The sequence below is a fragment of the Typha latifolia genome, chromosome 4 (assembly GCF_019914945.1).
Source record: "Typha latifolia isolate L0001 chromosome 4, TyphaL0001v2, whole genome shotgun sequence".
Taxonomy (NCBI): domain Eukaryota; kingdom Viridiplantae; phylum Streptophyta; class Magnoliopsida; order Poales; family Typhaceae; genus Typha; species Typha latifolia.
The window spans coordinates 17,228,309-17,251,812 of record NC_133089.1 but is presented as its reverse complement, the minus strand read 5'-3'; the positions used below and the strand labels follow the sequence as shown (position 1 = coordinate 17,251,812).

Below are 23,504 nucleotides of genomic sequence, written 5' to 3'. Positions count from 1 at the left end.
GTTACTCCAATAATCGCGCCTTCTTCTCTGTAGAGAGAATGTGATGGTAATTAGATGATAGTTAGATGAATTAAATAGTAATCTACACCTCAGGTGGAAATTAGCATGTAGAACAAATATGCCCCCAAACACCTGAAAATTTACCTTGGAAAAGAATACCGATAAAGAAAGTAAATAACACCATGGTCCATACTGCAAAATTTTACTAATATACTGACTGATATTTTTTTGTACAAATTTACTCTTCATACATCGTTGGACATTCGGATGTAAGGAGAATAATTATTACAAGAATTTTCACTAGCAGAAAACTAACTACACTAACTTAGGCACAAGGCTTTGCTTTAATTCGGCCTATAATAATATCTGAGCTTGAGTTAGTTGCTCGGCTGAGCGTGGTGGTCTACAGAAGAAATATTCTCAGAACACTGGCTATTCGGAGTCAGAGCCGGATGATAGCAATTGATATGCATCTTTGGGTTCTTCATCAGTGATGGATTGGGGCCTATCATGGTTTGATCTACTTGCTGTCGGTCGTCGTCTGTGACTTCTTTTATTGCTTACTGCTTCATCCTGAGAAGTACACAAGACTCGTCATCAGACATTCTTAGGAAGAAATGCACAGATAATAATACCACAAGGGCAGAATAACATGATTTATCTCACCTGTCTGGTAGATGGAGTAGTAGATGGAGTAGTCTGGCTACTTTGCAGCCAAATGGTTCCAAATGATATGCATGCGCATAAAAGCAAGCTTGGGCCAAGCCTAGGGTCATTCATGTAATCACCAATATGGGAAACAAAGTTCTGAACCCTCTGTTTTAGACCTTCGCCAGCTGAACGTATACCATTAGCACTCCTTGACCATTTTTGATTTGATTCCTCGGGGTTCAGATTTGGCACAGTCTGGGTCTGCTCACCAAATACTAGTTCAGGTTATGCATCAACAGAAATAGTTCATAGAGCAAAACAAGGGTGATAGCATGGCCTTTAAAAGATACTTAATAAGCTATTCTAGACCTTTGATACTATTTTAGAGGCTGGAAATATTAATGCTTGAAAAAAGCAATTTACTCCGCCCATTAGAATCAAGCAGAGAAAAGCATTGAAAGATATAAGATTTTCTTCCGAAGATCAGTGTAACATGTAATGAGCAAAGATTGAGCGATCAGTATGTTTTGCAAGTTTTGGAAGTACTTATTAAACTGACTATACAAACCAAGATGTAAAACTGATATTTCAAAAGGCAATCAATGGAAAGGAAGATAATGATATATTAAATGCTCAATTGTCAATGTCCAGCTACACCCGAATATATGCAAGCTGAGTGACGATGGAATGGTGCGTATACTTCACATTATCTGGATAAATCTCCATAATGTACAACTCTCATGGCTTAGAAAATGTCACATAGAAGTAAAAGATTTCTTCATTAATTACATACTGACAAGATATGTTATACTTTTCAGACAAACTGTTGCCTACACACAAGGATCCAAGTTTGTGGGGAACTTTGTCAGTACTAAATCTTACATATTCACCACTGCCTAGTCAGTGAGATTCAAACTTTCCAAGTGATGCATAAAATCCCAGTGAAAAAAAATCCAATAACTATAATAACCTTTTACATAAGAAATGGCTCACACTATATTGCACATAATAGCCCAAGAGAAGATGATGAAGATAACCATATTTAACCCAGTGGCATGAGCAATAAATTGTTAGATGTTAGGTAATCAGTCTTACTTTCTAAAAGGGAATTGCCAAACAGTAATTGCCAGGAATGGAAAATGCCATAATCTGATTGAGAAAGTTTATGAAAAATGAAATATATAATTAACTATAAGAAGTAAACCAAAGTCACGTTGCACCATCCTTGGCAAACATTTTAATTTACATCTAATTCAGTAATCCTAACTCTTGCAAATAAATAATAAGGTAAAATGCTTTCTACAGGCACATATAATCTTGCTCATGTGTTGATGGGCTGTAGAAGACTTACAAAGTAAGGAATTTCTCTGGTGTCACCATCTTTGATAATCTGTGAGATCCATTGAATGATCTGTCAAGGTTCAAGAAACAAAGATATAAGATGGCGCCCTTCAGCATATGTTCCGACCATGTTAACCGTCAAACTGTTCGTTCATATTGTTCAACACGATTAGCAATAACCAGTTACAAAATGAAGAGTCCATGCTGCTTGGACTTTGCAGTACATTATAATACAAGACAATACCAGATAAATGGTTGTGAAACATCAAATTTTTGTTAAAAGTGCTTATAAAAAAAATAAGAATATGAAGAAATTTTGGCAAGATATGCAAATTCTTCACCTGGAAATAAATGTCTAGTGATTACTGAAGATAATCTGATCATAGGGAACTTCATACATACAGCTCACAAAGAGAGAAATTACAAAAATAGAATTATAAAATTATAAAGTTATAAAGTCGCACACCTCCTGGATGTCTTCTGAACCATTGTATCTCGCAACAAGCTGAGAGGCCAAGGATGTATCCTCTCCTCGTAGAGTTTCCCAGATATTTTTTGGCTTTTCAGTCTTCAATGCATCCTCTGTTGGTTTTCTTTGGAAGCGTATGAGAAATATCCGAGGAACATCAACAGGATTGCCAAAGGTCCTAGGTCCACAAGTTCCATCAGCATAGTCTGGTGTGAGGTAAAACATGCAGACTTCCTGCACAAGATGTGGCAAAATTATGCAAAAGTATCAGTGATATAAATCAACAAGAACAAGCAAATAAAATGTGAAACTTTATGCAAAAAGAAAGGCTCGTGCCCTCAAGCAGACAAACAAAATCCATAGAAAATTATGCCTTCTATAAGCCACTTAAATAAAGTTGTTCGGTAAAATATACATCTACTTTTCCCAGTACTTCCAATATATTAGAGAAAGAAACATCAGTTGCATCTAAAAGAAATGCATAACTTATTTAAATAGTAATTAATCGAGTTCACCTTTAACAATTAAAAAAAATTGTGTTAATGAGAATTAAAATACTTTTGTGAATTCATTAGCGGATTTCTAATAAGCAACTGTAATTCATATATTAAACTTCTAAAAATATACAGAAGATGGACAGATGGCATATTGACCAAATAAAAACAAAAAGAACCAAAATAAAATCACATAAAACCAATTAATCTATGGGACAAAAACTCACAATGAATGCAAATTCAATTTAAAGAAGGTTTATTGGGTTCAGTGGGGGCATTGATGCCCAGCATCATCAACTTAAATAGACAAAATATGAGCCTTACCTGATGCTATTAAACATGGGAAATAGATGGAACCATTTTAATCCTAAACCTTAAAAAAATATGAGCCTTACCTGATGCTTTGTAAGGATCCCAACAAAGCCAAATCTATCGTAAGTTGTTCGAATCTTTGAGTTGCAGCGATGATAGCCAAAATGGACCAACATAATCCCAGCTAGACCAGCCTAAACTTCTACCCAAGAAAATGTTACTATAAATTTTAGTGTTCACTGTTGAGTATATGAATAATGCCAAGATCAAACTGTCTCACATCAGTCAACTACAACCTGCCCCTTATATTATTACTTGTTTAACTTAGAGGAGCATTTAAAAATCCATATTGTCCTTTGCACCTTATGCAAGGGAATCATATCATCAACTTCATATACTAAACATGTCCAAGTTTCCTCAAGGAAAGATAAGATTCAAGGGCCCCTTGGATGTCACTTTTCTAATGGGCTTTTATCATCTCAGGGAAGTAGGAAGTCCAGCTAGCATGGGAAAGTGAAATAATCTTGTACACCTGTCTTTATTGAAAGATCATGTTGGCAAGCTAGTCTTGGACCCTTCTATGAAATAACTTGTATCTAACTACCATATACAAAATCTATGTTCAGTGTTCATTAGTGTAAATGAACACTTATACAGAAGTAACTGACACATATTGGTTTAATCAACATTGCAATGAATTCACCTTTTGAACTTCTCCATCAAGCCAAGTGAAAGTTAAACGACTATCTTTCAAGGCAGCAGCAGCAACTGGACCCGAATCATCGCCATCCATTAATATATCTTGGGCCCTGTGCATGGTCTATAGTAGTTTCAAGCGCATGAGAAGAGGTACAAAACAAAACAACTTACTTGAAATCTAATGGTACCAATTTATTAGTTAGTTCTATATATGAAAAAAAAAATTGTCAAGCTTACAAACGATAGATTACTCTTTCATACTATTTATTGACAAATACCACACCAAAGAAACTTACTTCTCGCATTTTGCTTAGTACAATACTAGGGCGGCCAGCAGTAATCACGCAATACCAGATCATAGTGTCATTTCCAGCACGAGAACGACCTCTTGGATCACAACCAAGCTCCATAGATGTATCACTCCTTAACTGTGGCAGTTCTGAAAACCATAGCGAAACTCATTGTGTATCCAGAGAAAAGTTATAGATGATTCACAGCACTAAGTTCCTTTATTTATTTCTTGATAACCACTTTCTTTAAGAAGATTGTCGAACAATTAATTCTTACAAGACGTGCTGTGCTGAGTGTGCATCGACGTGCGTGCTTGATCAAGTGTGCAAGGCATCATATGCAGCGCTACATGTGTCAGAGATATATGCAGCATATATGGTAGCACAATTAAAACCTAAAATTAGACACAATTTGAGAGGATCATGCCAATCAACTTATCATATCAACTTGGTTCAGTCATAATGTTCAAAGAATCAGATATGTATATAATGATCTGGCACTTTTTTAAACTCTAAGCATGGAACATCTTACCAGTCTTCCTGGAAAGTGTAGAATGCAAATAACCAGGCAATTTAACAGATTTAACTTTAACTTTACTTTCTTGTGAACATAATCTATACTTCTAAAGAAGTAACATCTTCAATCGAGCAAGATATTCTGGATATGGATGCAATAAAACTAGGAACTCATGGCAAACCATGCCTTGGTGCTTATTCTCTTCCATGATTTTTATAAACTGTGAACTGTTTGAGCTTCCTGTAGAAGAGACAACATTTAGTTAATCCCTGTAATGTAGTAATATATGGATGAAAAGCATATAGAAGCTTACCATGATAAACAACAGGTGTGACGCCTGGTCCCTTTAGAAATACAAAGGCAGGGGCTGATTCTACGCCAAACCTGACAGTGCAAATGAAAAGATCAGAAGCTAGTTGGCAATATAAGACATGAATAAAGGACCTATACTAAATCTAGATCTTTCAATGCATATGAGTTACACCGCAATGACAACATGATACAAGGAACGACAGAAGAAATGACTTTGTTACAAGTGCAGAACATGGCATGCTTAGCAGCAAAGAAATGTTGACCAAAGATAAAACTACCACCTTCTGGTATAGATCGAGCCATCACATATGAAGAAAATTCAAGTCAGGAAGGATTACATTTTTCACTAAGTTTCAAAATCCAATAATGAGCACAAAGCTCAGAGTGTTTTCTTTCAAATTGAATAAACAAGATAAATTTTAATAGGACAAAATTGCATTTATTATCTTCTATTAAGATTCAGACTTGTACCAAAATTAGAGAAGTTTAGGCTCTTCTCGTAATGCACAATCCACGTTAAAGTTTTCTCTTGCTTATCAACAATAACTAAAGCCTACATACTGGTTAGAATAATAAAGAACTGACTACGATCATATTACTAAATAAGGGCACAATTCAAATTTCAAGAGGATATAATGACGATGAAAAATGTAAAGAAAGTTCTCTCACAGACTCATCAAATAATGAATGCTGAAGATGACCTAACTACAATATTTATATAAGAATACAACAACTAATATAGGGAAATCTAGAACCAATAAAAACATACTGGCATGCTGCCAGATAAGTAAATCATTTATAAAGTCAAACTTGTATGGTAATATTGGAATTTTCGACTACTGAACTGAATACATAACGTGAAATCCCAAAATTATCTGAATGTTAAGACATTAAGAGTTACAAAACAAAATTTAAAAAATAGAACTACATGAAAACTATAGTAGGCAACATCGTCAATTTGAAGTTCACCATCATACAAAGAATGAAGTATAAAAACCCGATTTTGTACTAGAATCCAGAATTCACTCTAAGGAGAAAGGCACATCCAACTATATCCTATTGGGGATTGTACTGTCAAACAAAAAAATTGAGAGCCATATTTCAGATAGGTACATCATAAAACTTGTAGATATGGTTGTGTTCATTAAGCATAAAGAACACAGCACTTAGTTGGCATGATTATTAAGCACATACGTGTTCCACCAAAATTGAGAATCCTGCTCTCTCCACAAAACAAGTGCAAAAGATGCATAACTTGAATATTCTTGGGCAGCTTGGCGCAGGAATGGAGCAGCGCGTTGCCCAGTATTTGAGAAGAAAATGACTTTGACCTATTAGTCATACGCGGTAAAGATAATCAATAGTTCAAGACATGATAATGAACTAACAACAGAAGAGGAGAAAAGCTATATAAGAGCACATAAAGAGAGATATGCATGAAGCTATAAGATGTTAAATAGTTAAGGTGGCGTTTGAAATGAGGCCAAGGCTAGCCCCTGAATTTGGTTAGAGACCCTCTAGCCATGTTTAGTAATCAAACACCTCATTATCCCTAACTAAATTCAAAACCAAATAGAGTAGAGGAGAGAGAAAATACAAATGAGCCTAAGTTTGAATTATTTTCAAATTACATATTTACCCCTGAAAAGTCCATTATTTATCTTTTACAAATTTGATAATAATATTTTGGTACTAACATCATTAATTTCTCTCCATAATTAACATATTTTGTTCAAAGAAAATCTAACCTTACTAAGCTTGCAATAGCTTATAAGGTGGTTGAGGGCTTGCAAGCTTCTAAGCTCACAATAGCTTGTTTTCACACTTTTTAATTAAGTTTACAATATTGAGGACTCTTAAAAAAAGGAAAACATAACTTTATGCACAAGGTTATAAGCCCGCTGGACTAAAAAAAACAACCCTGATGCTAAAGCCTCAAAACTTGAAAACAAAAACATAACTTAATGGTTGCGGAGTTACAAGCTCACAAGTCTGTAATGGGCTCATGGGCTTGTATCTAAGCTCGCTGCCGGTTTGTAAGCCTGCAACCTTATGAGCTACATAAAAAATCAGTGACCCTAAGTGCTTGCTTGCAAGCTCGTAAGTCTGCAATGGGCTTACAGGCTTGTATTGTAAGCCCACAACCTTGTGAGCTTCTTTCAAAAGAAAAAAAAAAACTTAACTTGTATTTAATAATAATATTTTGATACTAACATACTTCAAAGTCAAAAGGGTCAAAGGGCATATTGGTTTTCTTTCTACATATTCTCATTTTTCCTCCAAAACCAACATTCATATCACATTAAAGGTAACAATTATACTTTTAGCTCAATTCATAACCAAACACTACATTTTTTTAGCCTAGTTAAAGCTACCTAAACTATGCTAAGAATTAAGGCCAGCTAGCCGTGTTCAGCCACTAAACTCAACCAAATGGAGCCTACTTTGTACATCCTACAAAGAACATCCTTGAAAAGCAAAATGATTCTTTTAGCATGAATATGGAGGAAGAAATCAATTGCTGATACAATCTATCTGGGTGCTGTGCACTGCTTGTCTTCTCTACTGTATAGTTTATAGGAAACTAGTTATGAGAATAGTATGATTAATTGATAGTAGATTAACATATTTGATCATGAAATGTGAACCATAATATCTTCAATAAAAGCTGAGAATAGGATCATCCAATGCAGAGTAGGGATGTAAATGAACAGGCAGCTGATGAACACAAGCCCACACCTTGAAAACTTTAGGCTAGCTCAAAGTTGCTGCACAAACTAGGTTTGTTGATCATAGGCCCATTAAGGAGCCAAGCTTGGCATCTAACAAGATGCAAGCAACAGGGTCCATTGGCTACAAAGGCAGCTTACAAGTAGCTCATGGAAGTGAGCATGTGCATTAGAGCCTAAGCTCACTAACCTAAACAATGATCCAAGTGTAAAAAGAGCTCAATCATTCTAGTGCTCAACTCTGCTTGGTCTTTTACATCCTTGAAAAGGACCCATGGAAGATGATTAATCCATGTAGCATATCCAAGTAGTAGGTAACATGAGGTAATAACCAGGCATAGCTAACAACCAGAGATGAACAGCTCTATCTTATTCTAGACACCATTTAAAATTTTGCTACATAAAGTGCTCATTGGGGTCTGCCTTCAAAATTTCTCTAAATGCATTAAGCAGGAAAAAGTAATGAAATCAACAGAAACCCCAAAGATCCAATAGTAAAAAGTACCTTGTTTTGACCGCTCTTTGCGATGAAGTTGGGTACCTGAAAATGCATTAGCTTGTCAAGTGACCACTTACCCTAATATCCTAACCAGCTAAGATAGTATAAAGTTTAAGAGTTGTCCAGAGAATGAATATGCAGGGTCAAGCAAAATAAGTCATGACTGAAATGAGAACAACAAAACGAGTTATATTTTGCTGGCCAAAGTCAAAAAAGAATTGGTAGTAATGAGAAACCATGAAACAAAAAGAAAAATGTGATTACATTTTTAGTGCAGTCCAAATCTAAACTCAAAGAGAAAATATTAGATATATATAATCAACGATGGCCATGCCAACGGCGTGCCAACAAGTGGCACGAGGGGTGCCGCAAGACACCCCTTCTAGGGGCTTTATCGCTCATCATCGATCTCGTTGTCATCGTTCGCCGGATCAACAACTTAAGTTTTTATTCAACCCGACCCGACTCACTGACCATTTCTTCTTCCTTGAGTTAAGGCACCCAACACGGATGCGAGCAGCATCTCAAACTTGGGGGGTGAAGAGATCGGTAGTGAGCGACGACGACGAAGTTGACAACAAGCAATGACAACAAGATCGATGGCGAGCAGCAAAGGGTGAAGATGAGTAGTTTCTTTTATATTTTTCTCTCCCTCTCTTGCAGCACATGCCATTCTAGCCGGTGGTTGGCATAGGCCGTGTCTATGGCACGACCATCCTTGTATATAATATCCATTAAAGATAATTTGTGTGAAGGTTCTAAAATAAAGGCATTACATGCAGTCAACAATAGCAAAGTGAATAAAAAGATCATCTTTTTGGTCCTAATATTTTGGCTCTTATATGCAAAGCAAATATGAGTTTATAAGAAAAGAACGGATACTTTGATGAAAATAGCAATACTAATTCTCTACAGACATAACATGCTGCTATTACATTTTCTTGAATCACTGATCATCAAGTATAACATCATATTATATTCATGTAATAATTGCAAAGATAAAAGGAGGTAATTGAGCATGAAGTAAATCTCACCAGTGCTTCCTTAGAATAGTATAAAATGCGAGGCAAACCAAGTATAGTTGCTGCTATCCAATCAACAATTGCTTCTGCAGAAAGTTCACCTTGGTACCTAGGAGAAGAGAGGAAGTGTATGAGAAATAGAGAACTGACAAAGTAGGTCAAAGAAGGCAAGAATACGATGAGGCCAGTCTATTAAAACCATTACTAGACTCAGATGTTATTGTAACTTAATCTCTGCCTTGTTAACAATAATAACCTTAAAAAGCAGTTAGCACTTCTGCAGTTAGGTGGATATGCAACAAGGACCGGTATACCTGCATGAATCATTAAGAGTTAGAAATGTTATGCATACTATAGTCATTAGAAACCAGGGAAGTACAAGAGAAACAGGAAGAAAAAAATCTGATGTTGCAATTATTTGGGCTCACATGCATGAATCTTTTAGCTATTCATCTTTTTCTTACCGTTAACCTTGCCGATCAATCTATATACATTATCTACCATTCATAGCTTCAACTCGTATTAGATGATTTAACCTCATTAGGCATATCCTAAGACATCGGATATGTCTAAACTATCTTAATTATTTACTTGTACCTATTTTAGATTACTTCAACCACCTTGTTGTGAATAGAGCTTTTGATGCTATAATATCTAGTGAGACATAAACCCTGCTCAGCTCTTACCACCTTCACTCAGATGTTATTTTCTGCCTGTTTCCTAGAAAATTGTGACCCCATAAGCTCTGAATTATTATTGTTGTTCTATACATTTTACCTTTTAGGAGATAAATGATCACATAATACGTCAAAATCTCGTCTTTACTCTAATCATATTGCTTCGGTTCAAAGTGAACAGTCTTTGCCCTTCCTTTTCAAGAATTGATCCAAGGAGATAGAAATGATCAACTCATATTATTTCCTGAAATAAGGTATAACTATTTTATAAATTGTGTAGTTTTACTTAAGTTTGATTCCACACAGCCACCTGCAGATGCACAAATCTTGGATATTGCACCATCCTAATTAGAGTATATTCTCAATCTAATGCCTTAAATCATAATGATGTTATAAGATGTCTATCCTACAGTACCTCACAAGCTTCACATTGGCGTAATGCTGGTTTCCTAAGCATAACATAGTAAAATACAAATTATTTGTTACGATCTGCCTTTGATCGGTGATCCGAAGGTATCTTCCTACTCCCACAAGCGATGCGAGTCCGAATATGATCTCTAATTCACGATCTGACATCCAGTTTGGAAGCTAGATCTACCGCGAACCTTCGAGGTTTAAAGGGATCTTGAGATTCAATGGATGGTTCGAAATAATATTTTGCGGTTTGATAGATTTGGGGTGGAGGTTCGAACCTATCGGAATGGATCGACAAAAGGGTGGCCGAGTAGTGGTGGTAGTGGAGCTCAGCTAGGGTTAACAAAGGTGGATTAATGGAGGTATAAGGTAGGTCGAGCTACTGCACAAGGCAAAAAAGAGAAGGAAGAAAGGGGCTGTTTTTTAGGGTCGAGAGGGGCAACCAGACAGAAGGGGAAGGAGCTTGGCCAACAATGGTGGTGGACTAGATTGAGGGAAGGTTGAGGGAGAAGGAGAGAAGAGGCAAAGGGGAAGAGTTAATTAATTCCAAAGATGCTTAATCAAGTGCGTTCGAATGCCCTAGCAGAATTTCTTATTCTTTAGCAAACAAACAAATACTACTAATAAACCAAAGTTAGAAAGGCAATGAGTATCTAGGGAACTATATCATATCACTATCGAGGACAAAATTAGGCACAATCAGAAGAAAATCAGATCAAGTTGTCTACTGAAAGAAAAATGAGAACCAATCAGGACTATAATTACAAGAATTACCATTTCGGAAAAACGGCTGCTTCGTGTATTTCTTTTCAGCAAAATATGCAGCCAGCTGAACATCACCAAGTTCCACCATAGCAGTGACGGCCACGCCATCCAATAGACTATCTAGACATCCAGATCAGATTATGTATTAATAGTAAATTAGTAACAAAGATGAATCATGGGAAGTAGTACCAAAAGATAATGAAATTATTAAGGATTGGATCCCTCATCTTAATGGCAAAGTAACATGGCAACTCAATTCAATCAATAAAGAAAAAACATTTTAAGAACTAGAAGAAAATTAAGACTACTGTTATACAACAGCATTAATCTCAAATGAACTTTAAGGGAATGGATATCTTCAACTTAATTGGTTACGCCACCTTGGAAACTATAATAGTTAACTACGTATCCTAGAGATGAGCATAAGCTTGTGTCAAGCTTTAAGATAAAGAGGTTTATTTGGAACATGGAAAAACATAGAGGAACTTTCTCCAAAAAATAATGGATTGGTTTCAAATAATAGCTGAAGCATGCCATGCTAGCAAACCTCACCTTACTAACAGGACAAAAATCTGAGTATCACATAATGTTACATACATTGTTTGTGTAGGTTAAAAGATCAAAAGGATGTTTAAACATATGGTTTTAATTCAGAGATGCCTCAGGTGTTACCTTTTGCGCTTGTTTAATAGTTTCAATTCAAGATAAAAAAAAATACCCACTATTAATTATTAAGATAAGGGGACCAGAAAACTTGGTCATAATATGCATATATAAGTTACAAAACAAATAACAAAGTTGTTACATTATATCTTATAGAAGAGACACATACCAATTTTCTTCCAAGTATCAATGAACTGAGCACAGCGAGGACTTCCAGTTGAATAAACCTTATTTCCAAATGCCATAGGGAATTCATATAACAGTAGTTAGAAGTTGTTCTATCTCCTTGGGTTTAAAATTGAAATTTATCTTACAGAACAGAGCTATCCAGAAATAAAACAACTCTTGCTTCCATGACAAATAGCATGTACCAAATTTCGTTCTACAAAGTTCATGACCTTACTTGTATGAGCAATGGCTCTTCCTTCTCAATAGCTGAAATGAACTTCTCATGTGTAAGCACATTAGAAGCATGGTCAGTTGAATCTAGAACCAAGAGTAGGTATAAATTCAATTATTTGTCCAATAAGATAAAAGGAGAATATCATCATGCTTGCAATCATAAATTGAAAAAGTTCAATAACCTTAACTTACCAAATAAAGATGCATTTAACAATGGAAGGTTTATTTTTGAGAAGTCCTGCTCATATTGTTCTTCAACTGTCCCAATAACATCCTACAGCCACGAAGCAATAGCATGAGGCATCAACTTACATTGACTATAAGGAGAAAACTGAACCATGTATGCAATGGCCATGAGAAAAAAATGAAGTGGATAGATACACATATTTATTTATATTTTCAATTTTTCGGATGCATACAAATTTGAATTTTAATATATGAACTGCAATTGAGAATAATGAATAGAATCTCACCAACTGTTCATCAAGACCAAACAGGTCATAATCTCGCTTCCATATTGGATTTGTCAACAGCTCAAATGAATAGCGGATCTGCAAAAACATCAGGACATAAATCTTATAGCACTGGAATATCATAACCTTATTTTTCGAAACATCAACAGTAAAAGCAAAGATTTGCATAACAACAGAATTAAGAACTTTCATTCTTAGGCGGCATGATGACTCAAAGTCTACAACAAATTAGAAGAGTGGTCCAAGCACATAATTATAATCTAAATGACCTAAACTTTCCTGTCAATGCTTAACCATCAATGATTCAATAGTAGAAGACCTACCTTAACAAACTCACTAGTTGTTGGAGGATCCGCACCTGAGAGCCTGAGTTTATTATGGATTCACATAAAAAGAATTGTTATTCACTTATTATCAAAAAGCTAGATCCTTCAGATAAACGCACAAAGAAAAAAAAAGTTCTTACAAACTCAAATCATAGAACAAGCATGTAAATGATAAGATAATCCTGTTACGGTCTTCTCAATCAGGAAACTTAAACTAAAAAGTAATAGATAGAAGAAGACTTGCATGAATTTTGATATTAATTTGACGCATATTGCCTTCATAGGAGCTAGACAGCTTGTGAAGACAAATGATGTCCGCACACCGTTTAAAACTAATTGTTGGTTAATGGGTAGAATCCAGGTCCACCCTCAGTATAACAACATTGGGCTCAATAGTCAATAGTATTATCTTTTACATACTTAGAGAACATGGGAAAAGAAATGCACCTCGACTTTTTTAAAAGAAAGGCTAAAACATATTTAATGGCAAAGAAATATTTGAATCATAGTTTAACAACAAGTACTAGAGTAAGTCTACTGAATCAGTTCTTGCACTTGACTCTCATGTTGCGAATTTCTTTCAGAAGGTTCCGTAAGTTCCATCAAGAACATATAATAATTTGTTTCCATGAAGAGAAATGCTTGAACTATCAGAAGTGTCATTTGACTTGGTTAAGTCTAAGTTGTATCCGATTTTTTAGACCTCAGAAAACTTTTTATGCATTCTAAGCAGTCTATACAATAATAAAACCTCCACTATCAATCTCTTGATGACAATATGTCTAGATGAAGCAAATTGTAAACAATATATCAATTGAAACTCTTGACGCTAAATTCAATGCAAAAACCTGAAAAGCTATAATGAAGGTTACAGGACGAGGACATCAATGCTGTATACCTCAATTTTGTATAACATGTCCCAAATGCAAACCAGAAGGACATCCGATATCACAGTACCAATAAATCGTACCATCCGAATATGATCCTTATCACAAAAGACTACCTTTAGCCATCTTAAACAATTAACAATCATTTTAAGAGGCACATTTTTTTTACACCTACAGTTTCCTCCTCCCATTTTATCGTCAAATAGGACAAAAGTGTCTACATGTAAGATATTTACATAATTATGCCCCCAAAGAACGACGTTCTAAACTCGAATAATAATATAATACTCCTGCAAAAGAAGACCAAAAAATTCCGGGAAAAAAAAATCAAAAACTAAATTATCGCACTGCCCTACCACTTGTTTGAGAGGTCTTCGTAAGCTTTGGTGACGTCCTCGATGGACGCATATCTCTGTACGCCCAGCACTAAAACACCGCCAAGGACGAGAAATGGTCACGGAAAAGATACGATCGCTGAGATGGCATGGGATTCGAAATAGGGTTTAAAGAACTCACAGTCGTAATGGCTCGGAGGATACGAGGAAGGGAGGACGACGAGCTGGAAGAAGAGTCCGAGGGCGAAGAGGAGGACGGGGAGCCAGTACCGCTTCAAGATCGGAGGGATCGCAAACGAAGGCATCGCGGAGAGAGAGAGAGAGAGAGAGAGAGAGAGATTGATATCTAACAAGGTGCATTTGTTTATCGAGTTCAACTAAATTTTACTAAATTTCCTCCCTCAATAATTTATTTAAAATTCTAATATAATTAGTTTAAATAATTTAACAAACTTAAGAAATAAATAAAACGTCGCGTCTTTCTCCGTATCCTTTTTATCTCTTTTTTTTAGCCTTAACCATTTTTATTTATATTACTTCGTAATTATCCCCTTAAAATTTACACTAATATAAAAATTAGATAGTTGTGAGTTTATCAAATTTATAATACCACTTTTGCAATGATTATCTCATTTTTTAAGCAACTATAAATTTTTTACTAATATTAATCTATTATATAATTATATAATCTTAGTTATGAGAAGATAGAAGAGATAGAAAATTTATTTTATTATAAATTTAAGAATTAGAATGCCCATTTTTGCAAAAAAAAAAGCTTTTTTTATTTATTTCTAGTATCTTTCAAGTTAAATTTGGATGGAGAATTTAATAGTTTCATGTTAATATAAACGGAAATTTTTTAACAGTTTCATATTAAAATAAACCACCCAAAGTATAAATAAAAAATTAATGAGGTGATTTGATTTTAGATTTACCATTTACCATTTTCTAATTGTAAATTAGCCACGTCGAATGACAATAAATTAGCAATACGAGGGACTTAGTTTGATAAATAATTATTGAGGTCATATATTGACTCTATGTCTATGATCATTCAGGCGCACACTGGCCGAATAGAAAAAGAGAGAGAAATCAATCTCATCAACATATTTCACATACAAAATTGCAGCAAAAGATCGATCTTCTCAGACATTTCAACAACAAACAACGTAAACTCCCAGCTCAAGCTGTGTAGTCTAGGCAAACTTCCTATCAGAAATCACTGAGCAAATATTTCAGCATAAACATTACAAGATTGATGATAGTGTAAGAACTCTTCGATAACCAAAAAAGAAAAACTCCTAGATAAGAATCAAAACTGGCGTCTCGGCCTTGATTCTGCCACTGTCACCCGGATAGGTCTGCCATCCAAGTCCTGCAAAAAAAAACCAAGAACATAGCTAAGAGATTTGTTCCATCCTGTTATATAAGAGCAATAGATGAGCCTAATCTACAAGTTTTCATGACTTACGGCGCCATTAAGGCTCGCTATGGCGTTATTGACCTCCTTGGCTGAGCTGTATGTAACAAAACCAAAGCCCCTTGATCTCCCGGTCTCTCTATCAAAGACGACCTTGGCATCGACGACCTTCCCTTGCTCACTGAACAGCGTCTCTAGTGCCATGTTGTCAACACCCCATGACAGATTTCCTACATAAACTCTGTTGGCCGAATCAAAGTTGCCTCCATTTCCTCCAAAGTTGCCCCCATTCCCTCCGAAGTTGCCTCCATTTCCTCCGCTTCGGAATCCTCTTGATGGGGCATCATCCCTAGCAGGTGGTGGTCCTGAATTTACCCTCAAAGCTCTCCCTTCAAGTGTCTGTTATAGGACAATTAACTTTTTTAATCAAGAGATGGTCATATGATGCATTGCATTCTCATAAAGCAAGTTTAGGCATTAGCCAACTTAACAAACTTGATTTTTGAAAGACCAACTGTTATAGTTCACAAAGTGCCAAGATGATGATATGTAACCTGCTAGCATAAAAAAGAATTAAACAAGGTTGAGCATCATTATCTCAGCCAGATGCCTAATAACTCCCACAAGTTGAAACAGTAGAAACACAAATATATCAAATGTGAGCACCATTAGCTACGCAAAGCATCATATTGCATGAACACGGAAAGGGCAAAAACAAAATTAAGGAAAAATAGCAAGATACTCACATAGCCATTAAACTGCTGCACGGCTGCTTCAACTTCTTCAACAGTTGACATTGTAATGAATCCGAAACCTCGGCTTCTTCCAGTCAGTTTATCATATATAACCTATAAAACCAGATAATGTCATCCACAGAACCAGTGAAGCCATTCAGCTACGCAAAGAACCATACTAAAGGGAAAGTACTGTGACCATAGTAAAACTAACAAGCCACTACCTTTTCAGAACAACAATTTAATAATTTCAAAATTACACAGTATATATATATAACAATGTAATTCCCCTCATTATCTTGTTTAGCAACAGAATCATAAAATGTAGCTAATGATTAGCACTTCGTAGTAAGTTATGCAAGATAATAAGAATACACAACCAAACTAGAGAAGAAATAAATACAACACTGAAAAATTGGAGCAAAAAAAACAAAAAAGCTTCAGAGGAACTTCCATCAAGAATGCAGGCTTGTATAATTACAAAAGTGAGTTTTGTTAGAACTACAACTAAAATCATGATAACCACTATTAAATATGACATCATGTCAAATTTACAAGTATTAGCAGTGATAACCTCCACAAATCTACTGCCTAGACATTCATACACACTACACAGTATAACATATTTGAGTTTCTGGGCAGAGAAGTAAAGACTTTCACAAATGCAAACTAAAGACAAATCCAAACACGACGCTTCCAAATACTAAGAAGAATTTAAAGTATAATGTCCCAAAAAAAAGTACAAGAAAAAGACGAGAACGCCGTGTGTATACCTCAACCATCTCAACATTTCCAGCTCTCTCAAAAAGCCCGGCCAACTGAGCGCTATCAACGGTAAAGGGAAGATTCCCCACAAATAGCTTCAAGTCGGGCGAGAAATCCACTTGCTCTCCGTCCGAACCCTCGAACTCCTCCTCCTGCTCCAACTCCGTGGAGAACGCGACCTTCGGGATGATACCCAACTCGAAAGGTCGCGCCTTTCTGAGAGCAAGAGAGAGGGGCTTCACGAAAGGAAACGGCTTGGGAGAGAAGGCATAAGCCAGAGCCGGGTTGGCTTTGGATCTGGCAGAGATGGTTGGGATTTGGGAGTAGAGTGAAGGGATAGCGAGAGAAGAAGCCGCCATTGCTTTCCCTTCAAAAGATAAGGTTTTTGAGAGACAAGAAGGGGAGGACGAGAGCGAGATATAAATAGAAGGGAATAGATATTTTTTATCAAAGTTTTGCCCCTTGGGATTTGGGATAATTACGAAAGTGACAGTGAGATATTTTTGGATTGCCGTGGCATGACCCATGACCATGAGCATGAGTATGGTTACTAACTATCCAGCCTTGCACTTCTGCTCATAGGATATCCCCAATCAACATTATATGGTATTTGAATTTATCCCAGAATAAATGACAGCATTGAGATAATCTTCAATCCTATGGTTTTTGAATTTCTCTGAACTATGTAACCTCTCACGCTTTAATTTTAATATAATCTAACCGGTTTATCCCATTCTTCTCAAATAATAATAACAAAGGCAGCATTGGAAATTTGAAAGTTTATTTACCAGATTCCATCAAATTATGATGAGTCTGCATATTTAGCATGTTAATAAGGGAACAATCCACAAGGTTTAAGTTCTTCTATTTATCCAGATTTCTATTTCTTTCAATACAAATACCCCAACAATTAAGAATAAGGAAACGTATTTCTGTTGACTGCAAGTAAAAATGTCTCTGTAAGAGAAACAACATTCACCATTTGGAAGCATATACAGAATCCTCCTATGACTACCCATCAGCCTCATTTTTATGTTAACTGATAAATAAGGTTAAAGGAGAATCAGTGACAGCACTAGCTAAATGCCTTTTTTTCTTCTTTTTTTCGAACTTAATGATGTCCGAGTTAAATAATCGATGCTAAATACTAGCTCGATATGTTGGCAGATTCTATCAAGCATGACCTCATGATATCCGCAAGTTTTGAGCAAGCGTCGATGCAGAGCTCCATTGCCTGTTCATATAGGTTAAAGAAACCTAAGGTCCAATTTTCTTCCAGGAAATAGTAGTTTTCACTTCTTAAAGTGCAGAAGAAACATTACCTCATTGGTTTTGGCAGTCGACCATTCACCAGTAATTGTGAGTTCCGTGACCCCCTTAAGAAACGGCATATAAGCTAGCATGAGGCTTCCATCTTGGCATGCTTCCTCTTCCGCAGTGGGGTCAATGACAATATTCTTCCCAAAACAGGACTGCGAATAAAGGAAACCAGTTAAAAAATTAAACCAGCAGAAAGGGAACGAAAGCAAAAGAAAAAAAACACTTCAAGATCCCCATTGTCCTGAAATTTACGTATTACAATTTTTTCACAGGATTAAACTTAGCGCTAAACTCACGATAATTTCTAATAACATGTACTCAGCAGTAAGAAAAGAAATGTAGATGCAGTCACAGATATGTCATGTTTGATCTATAAAGTTTGAAGCAGCTTCTCACGATTAATAGTATATATCAGAAGAAAAAACATACCACGGAAACAGAAGAAACAAGGTCATACATCATAATTCCAGCATCTGCCAAGGCAAGACTTGCACATGATATTATGACTGGAAGATCGCCTATAGAAAACAGAGATGTGACAGCAAGTTAACCACGAAGCAGAGATTAATGCCAACATGCTGAACTTGAAAGGATAAAAGAGAAACGCAGCTCTTGATTGTGACCTGTTTAGGAATAACTGAAAAAGAAGCACTGAATAACAAGCAAAACTAGGTAAAGTCATTTTCCCCATAGCAATGGTACCAAATGCTAACCAATATACTGGCTCAAGTCCTCCCTCTACACATAAAACTGTTTTTTCTATAAAAAGCTTGATTAAGAACAAAGTTACTGTCATTTTATATCTAAGTTGGTAGCTAAAGATTAAAAGCATTAAATGTTTTAAGATAATCCATCATGCCCAACAAATCAGGTCTTTTCTTTTTTAGGCACTTATCAATGTCCAGAAATATCTGTCCATAAACTAGACTAATAGAAGAGAAATGTAGACAAGGGACATACTGCCACCAGATTCTAGCACCAACGCAAAAACATCAACAGTTGTCTTTGGGAAAGTTTCTAGTATTACAGCACCTTCCAGGGCTTTATGAAGAATTGCTGAATACTCTTTGTTGTCTGATCCCTATATGACATTCATAAATCATATTACACATGTGAGTATGAATGCATCTATAAGAAAACCATTCACCAATTATTACTGAACAATAACGAGTTTAAAGATAGCATACCTGTCCACGAATAGGAGTGGCAAAGGTTGTGTAGCTTACATTACAGTTGAGTCTGCCAACATCACTGTACATCATAGCTTTCTTGCTTTCTCTTGGTCCAAACCTGACAAATGAATATTAGACAACATAACTGGGGAAAGAGAACTAATTCATCTAGAAGCAGTATGCAAATTAGCTTTTTAAAAAACCAGAATCTAAATAATGCAATTAGAGTATTAGACAGTAGAATATACAGAGTGTCATATTGTCACAGCATAAACCACCGGTATCATTGACAAATAAAACTCTGCAATTACAATAAAGGCTGCAGTAACAAGCACACAGAGAGATAATTGCATATGGGCAGAATATGGCACACAGAATTATCTCTCAAATGAGAACTTTGACAGACAAATACATGAGCATATTAAACAAGAACCAAGAGAATACTTTGGTTTTAAAAGTTTCACGTGATTTTGGCTAATATCTAAATATTAGAAGAAAAACAATCTTCAGGGTAACATGTCGAACAAAAGAGACAGCCCCTTCTGGAAGGTTATTCTTAGTGATATAAAAACATGCTAATGTGATGCCTGCCAGAGCTAGCTGTAAGAGAATAAAAAGAGAGAACGAAAATAGAGAGAGAGAGAGAGAGAGAGAGAGAGAGAGAGAGAGAGAGAGAGAGAGAGAGAGAGAGAGAGAACAGAGAACAATGATATATGTGTGCATGACTTGTACTATACCTCAGTAAAAGACCAGCAATAATTTTCATTAGAAGATGAAACATAGGTGGAATTGTGGTGGTTTCCCAATATATTACCACTTAAAGTACTAGTTCTCCTCCTTTTCAAAATAATAAAATCTATATGATTATCAAAACCCTCAAACATATTGGGTCTCAAAATGCTGTTTTACTACTATTAGCATTATAACATTATGGCCCGACCCAAATATGCTTAAAAAGATGCATTATGATTTATGAGTCACTTATACAAATAAAAAAGTCGATTATGTCAAACTGCTCTTGCCATAGTTGCAACTTTGCTTGAACACAAGAAACTGGTCAAAGTATTCACAGTATGTAAAAGCAGAGCACCACAAGCACACCATCTAAGAACCTATAAAGCAAGGGAATGCTAATATAGCAGATCCTGTGCACCAATTACTTCATTATTTTGTTTAATCAATTATCAAAGTGTATACAGAAATCTTGTTTAATTAATCACCAAAAATGTACATACACACAATATGACAAACATTCATCAAGTAGAAATCACTGACAAGGTAGCCAGATAGATAAGTTTTGCAGCCTGCACATTCAAACGCTGCTCAGTTTGTGAGTCAAAAGCAGACAAAGAGAGTTGACTACTATAAAGTAAATTTTAAGATTTGCATTTAGACAACTGGAGGAGTGACAACAGTAAAGCTCAACTGCTCGAGACAAAATTAAACTGCTGAACGTATATACTGATACTCATAAACAAATTGAAAATTTACTTATCAGAAAGTTATACGGATTCACCTATCTAATATTATTAAGGACAAAGGTTCCTTTATTAAAGTATAAACAGAAAAAATAATAATGGATATTAAAGGGTTATCATACTCACACTGATACAATGACCTTTGTCGCTCCAAACTCTGTAAGGAACTCGGCATAAGCGGATCCTGATGCAGAATTCACTGCACCTGTCCGGAGAACTGCAAGACAAAATAAAAAGAATCATGCTTTCCCCAAGTTACAAATGCAGCACCGTGTGTTTTTCAGTTTACATTAGATTGACAAATAATAGCCTTGAAGAACACCGGTTCGTATGATTACAACGGTTTCAGGAACTGTGCCAAAATCTTTGGATCATTCTAGAGTTAATCTGGAATTGATTCCATTTTGCTTCTAATTTAATAATTTTATGTTTAACTCAGCTTCTATTTTCTAGTCAAAAACATGTTTTGACAATTATATCATCATACAAATGTGGGGAGAGGAAATCAAAGTCTCGGGTGGAATAGATAAGCTGAATGACTGCAAATATCGGTGCATAAAGCAGTAAAAATCCAAAGTTTCTCCTCCAACAGAGAGATAATAACTAAAACACACTTGGAATACCCAAAACGTCGAACGGCTTAAATGCACTGGTTTTTAAAGAAGTGGGAGCGAACCAAACTTAGCGCAACTTGTTAAGCAAAGAGAAGGAAGTGGGAGAGAGCACGAACATGCGGGTCGGCACTGGTGGAATTCTCGCCCGTCCGATCGTTTCCAGTCGCGTTCTTGGGAGACCTTTCTCATCTGCTGCTGCTTCTGCCTCCTCTCCAATCCCTGCGACGGCGAATACGTCGTCGGAGCCGTCGCCATCTCTCTCTCTCTCTCAAGCTCTCACTCTCTCGCCTCCTGGGTGAAGGAAAACCTAATCCCTGCAATGATAACAACTAGAGCCGGTGGAGCAAAGTTTGTTTTGCCGACTTAAGGCCCATTTCAGCAGTGGAGCCAGCAAAAGAAATTGAAAACGTTGCGGACAAAGAGTAAAAGTATTACAGAACTCGGCAATAAAGCAGGGGTGATCATGGACCCGATGAATTCGGAGCTCGTATCGTCCTTTAGCCTCAGATATATGTGCAGACTTCTAATAGCGGGTGAAGTCGGCCACGAATCATCCCAAATTGCCTATTACCTTAGTATACACCGGAATTATAAAAAAAAAAAAAAAAAAAAAATCTTCATCCCAACTTACAACTATATCCAAAATTCACAATTTTTAAAATTATGAATTAGATTAATAATATCATCTACGAGCCAATTTACCGCCTAATATATTGACCGGTAGTTATGAATCCAATTCCAAGTAGTTATAAATCCGACTCCGTCCATAAATTTGTGATGCCTATATAATGAAAGCTTCGTAGGGGCAATCTAACGGCAATGACTTACGCATATAAAGCCGAATAGAAATATCCGCACATCATTTTTGCGGAGAAAAAAAGGAGCACAACTAGGAAGTCAAATTGATTGAGAAACAACTCCTTCAACTTAACATCAACAGAGTAAAAGCATGCTACAAATCCTCCATGGATCTCTCCAGATGAAATTTCCACCACCGACGCTCGGATCCTTTGTCCTTTTATTGCTGGGAGTGGGAAGTCACTTCCATTTGGGTGGAACTCTATGCTACAGAAGCCTAGTATATTATCAAAGTTGCAACTCACTCCCAGAGGGATAAAAAGGTTAGAAACTCTATTATGTGTGATACGCAGAAGAATAGCTGTTCTTAAAAAGAAAGTGACAGAAAAAGCTAAGAAAGAGATAGAAACTGCTTTGGTATCGTTGTATGTTTTTCATAGGCTTAATGGGAATAGTTATAATCTCCAATATTAAGTTAGTCCATAGTATTTGAGAATCTAGCGGTTTGTAAACATTTCAGTAAGTTATCAAAATTCTACAAGGTTTGTGATTTAAAATCCTTCATTTTATTATTATTATTATTATTATTTGAATTCTCTAATTAATAAATGAGAGAAAGAGAGCGAGAGAAACAATGGGCTGTTGAGCTGAAAACGTCTTTCAGATGACATGAACTACTACCTCAGAAGAGCGAAGAGATTCCGGTGGGCTGTCTCAAGATTCCTACATTAATTTTTATTTGGAGGACCACGTTATCCTTTTGGTGTAATCCAAACTCAGAGATGGCACTAAACAAGAAGAAGAAGAAGAAGAAGAACCCATGCCTTGATATTTCTTGTTAATGAGCCAACCATGTCAGAATTAACAGAGCAAGTTTTTCTATATCCTAAAAATATCGACACTTTAAAACAATAATAGGAGAAACG

The 23,504-nt window shown here is 36.0% G+C and overlaps 3 protein-coding genes across 4 annotated transcripts; all 3 read right to left on the bottom strand.

Annotated features, from left to right (window-relative positions):
- Positions 1-190: 190 nt before the first annotated feature.
- Positions 191-14,652, bottom strand: LOC140787040 (uncharacterized). Of its 2 annotated transcripts, XM_073135786.1 has the most exons (20): positions 14,459-14,652; positions 14,299-14,368; positions 13,053-13,095; positions 12,730-12,807; positions 12,449-12,530; positions 12,258-12,340; positions 12,024-12,081; positions 11,201-11,311; positions 9,592-9,649; positions 9,348-9,444; positions 8,320-8,355; positions 6,280-6,416; positions 5,087-5,157; positions 4,960-5,013; positions 4,263-4,405; positions 3,971-4,087; positions 2,459-2,695; positions 2,003-2,062; positions 667-912; positions 191-573 (listed from the first exon to the last, which is right to left on the bottom strand). In XM_073135786.1, the coding sequence occupies exons 1-20, from the start codon at positions 14,580-14,582 to the stop codon at positions 433-435; spliced, it is 2,046 nt and encodes a 681-aa protein (XP_072991887.1). In that variant the 5' UTR covers positions 14,583-14,652; the 3' UTR covers positions 191-432. The 2 variants fall into 2 exon arrangements, with proteins under 2 accessions (XP_072991887.1, XP_072991888.1); XM_073135787.1 differs by lacking the exon at positions 13,053-13,095 and having other exon boundaries at positions 14,459-14,630.
- A 699-nt stretch (positions 14,653-15,351) lies between these two features.
- Positions 15,352-17,637, bottom strand: LOC140785673 (29 kDa ribonucleoprotein A, chloroplastic-like). Its single transcript, XM_073133634.1, has 4 exons — positions 17,205-17,637; positions 16,444-16,545; positions 15,749-16,096; positions 15,352-15,652 (listed from the first exon to the last, which is right to left on the bottom strand). Exons 1-4 carry the CDS (start codon positions 17,553-17,555, stop codon positions 15,590-15,592), a joined length of 864 nt encoding a protein of 287 aa, XP_072989735.1. The 5' UTR covers positions 17,556-17,637; the 3' UTR covers positions 15,352-15,589.
- Positions 17,638-18,106: 469 nt separating this feature from the next.
- On the bottom strand, positions 18,107-22,197 carry LOC140785674 (exosome complex component RRP41-like). Its single transcript, XM_073133635.1, has 7 exons — positions 21,897-22,197; positions 21,293-21,383; positions 19,704-19,806; positions 19,477-19,597; positions 18,946-19,034; positions 18,519-18,668; positions 18,107-18,430 (listed from the first exon to the last, which is right to left on the bottom strand). Exons 1-7 carry the CDS (start codon positions 22,033-22,035, stop codon positions 18,344-18,346), a joined length of 780 nt encoding a protein of 259 aa, XP_072989736.1. The 5' UTR covers positions 22,036-22,197; the 3' UTR covers positions 18,107-18,343.
- Between the last annotated feature and the right edge of the window lie 1,307 nt (positions 22,198-23,504).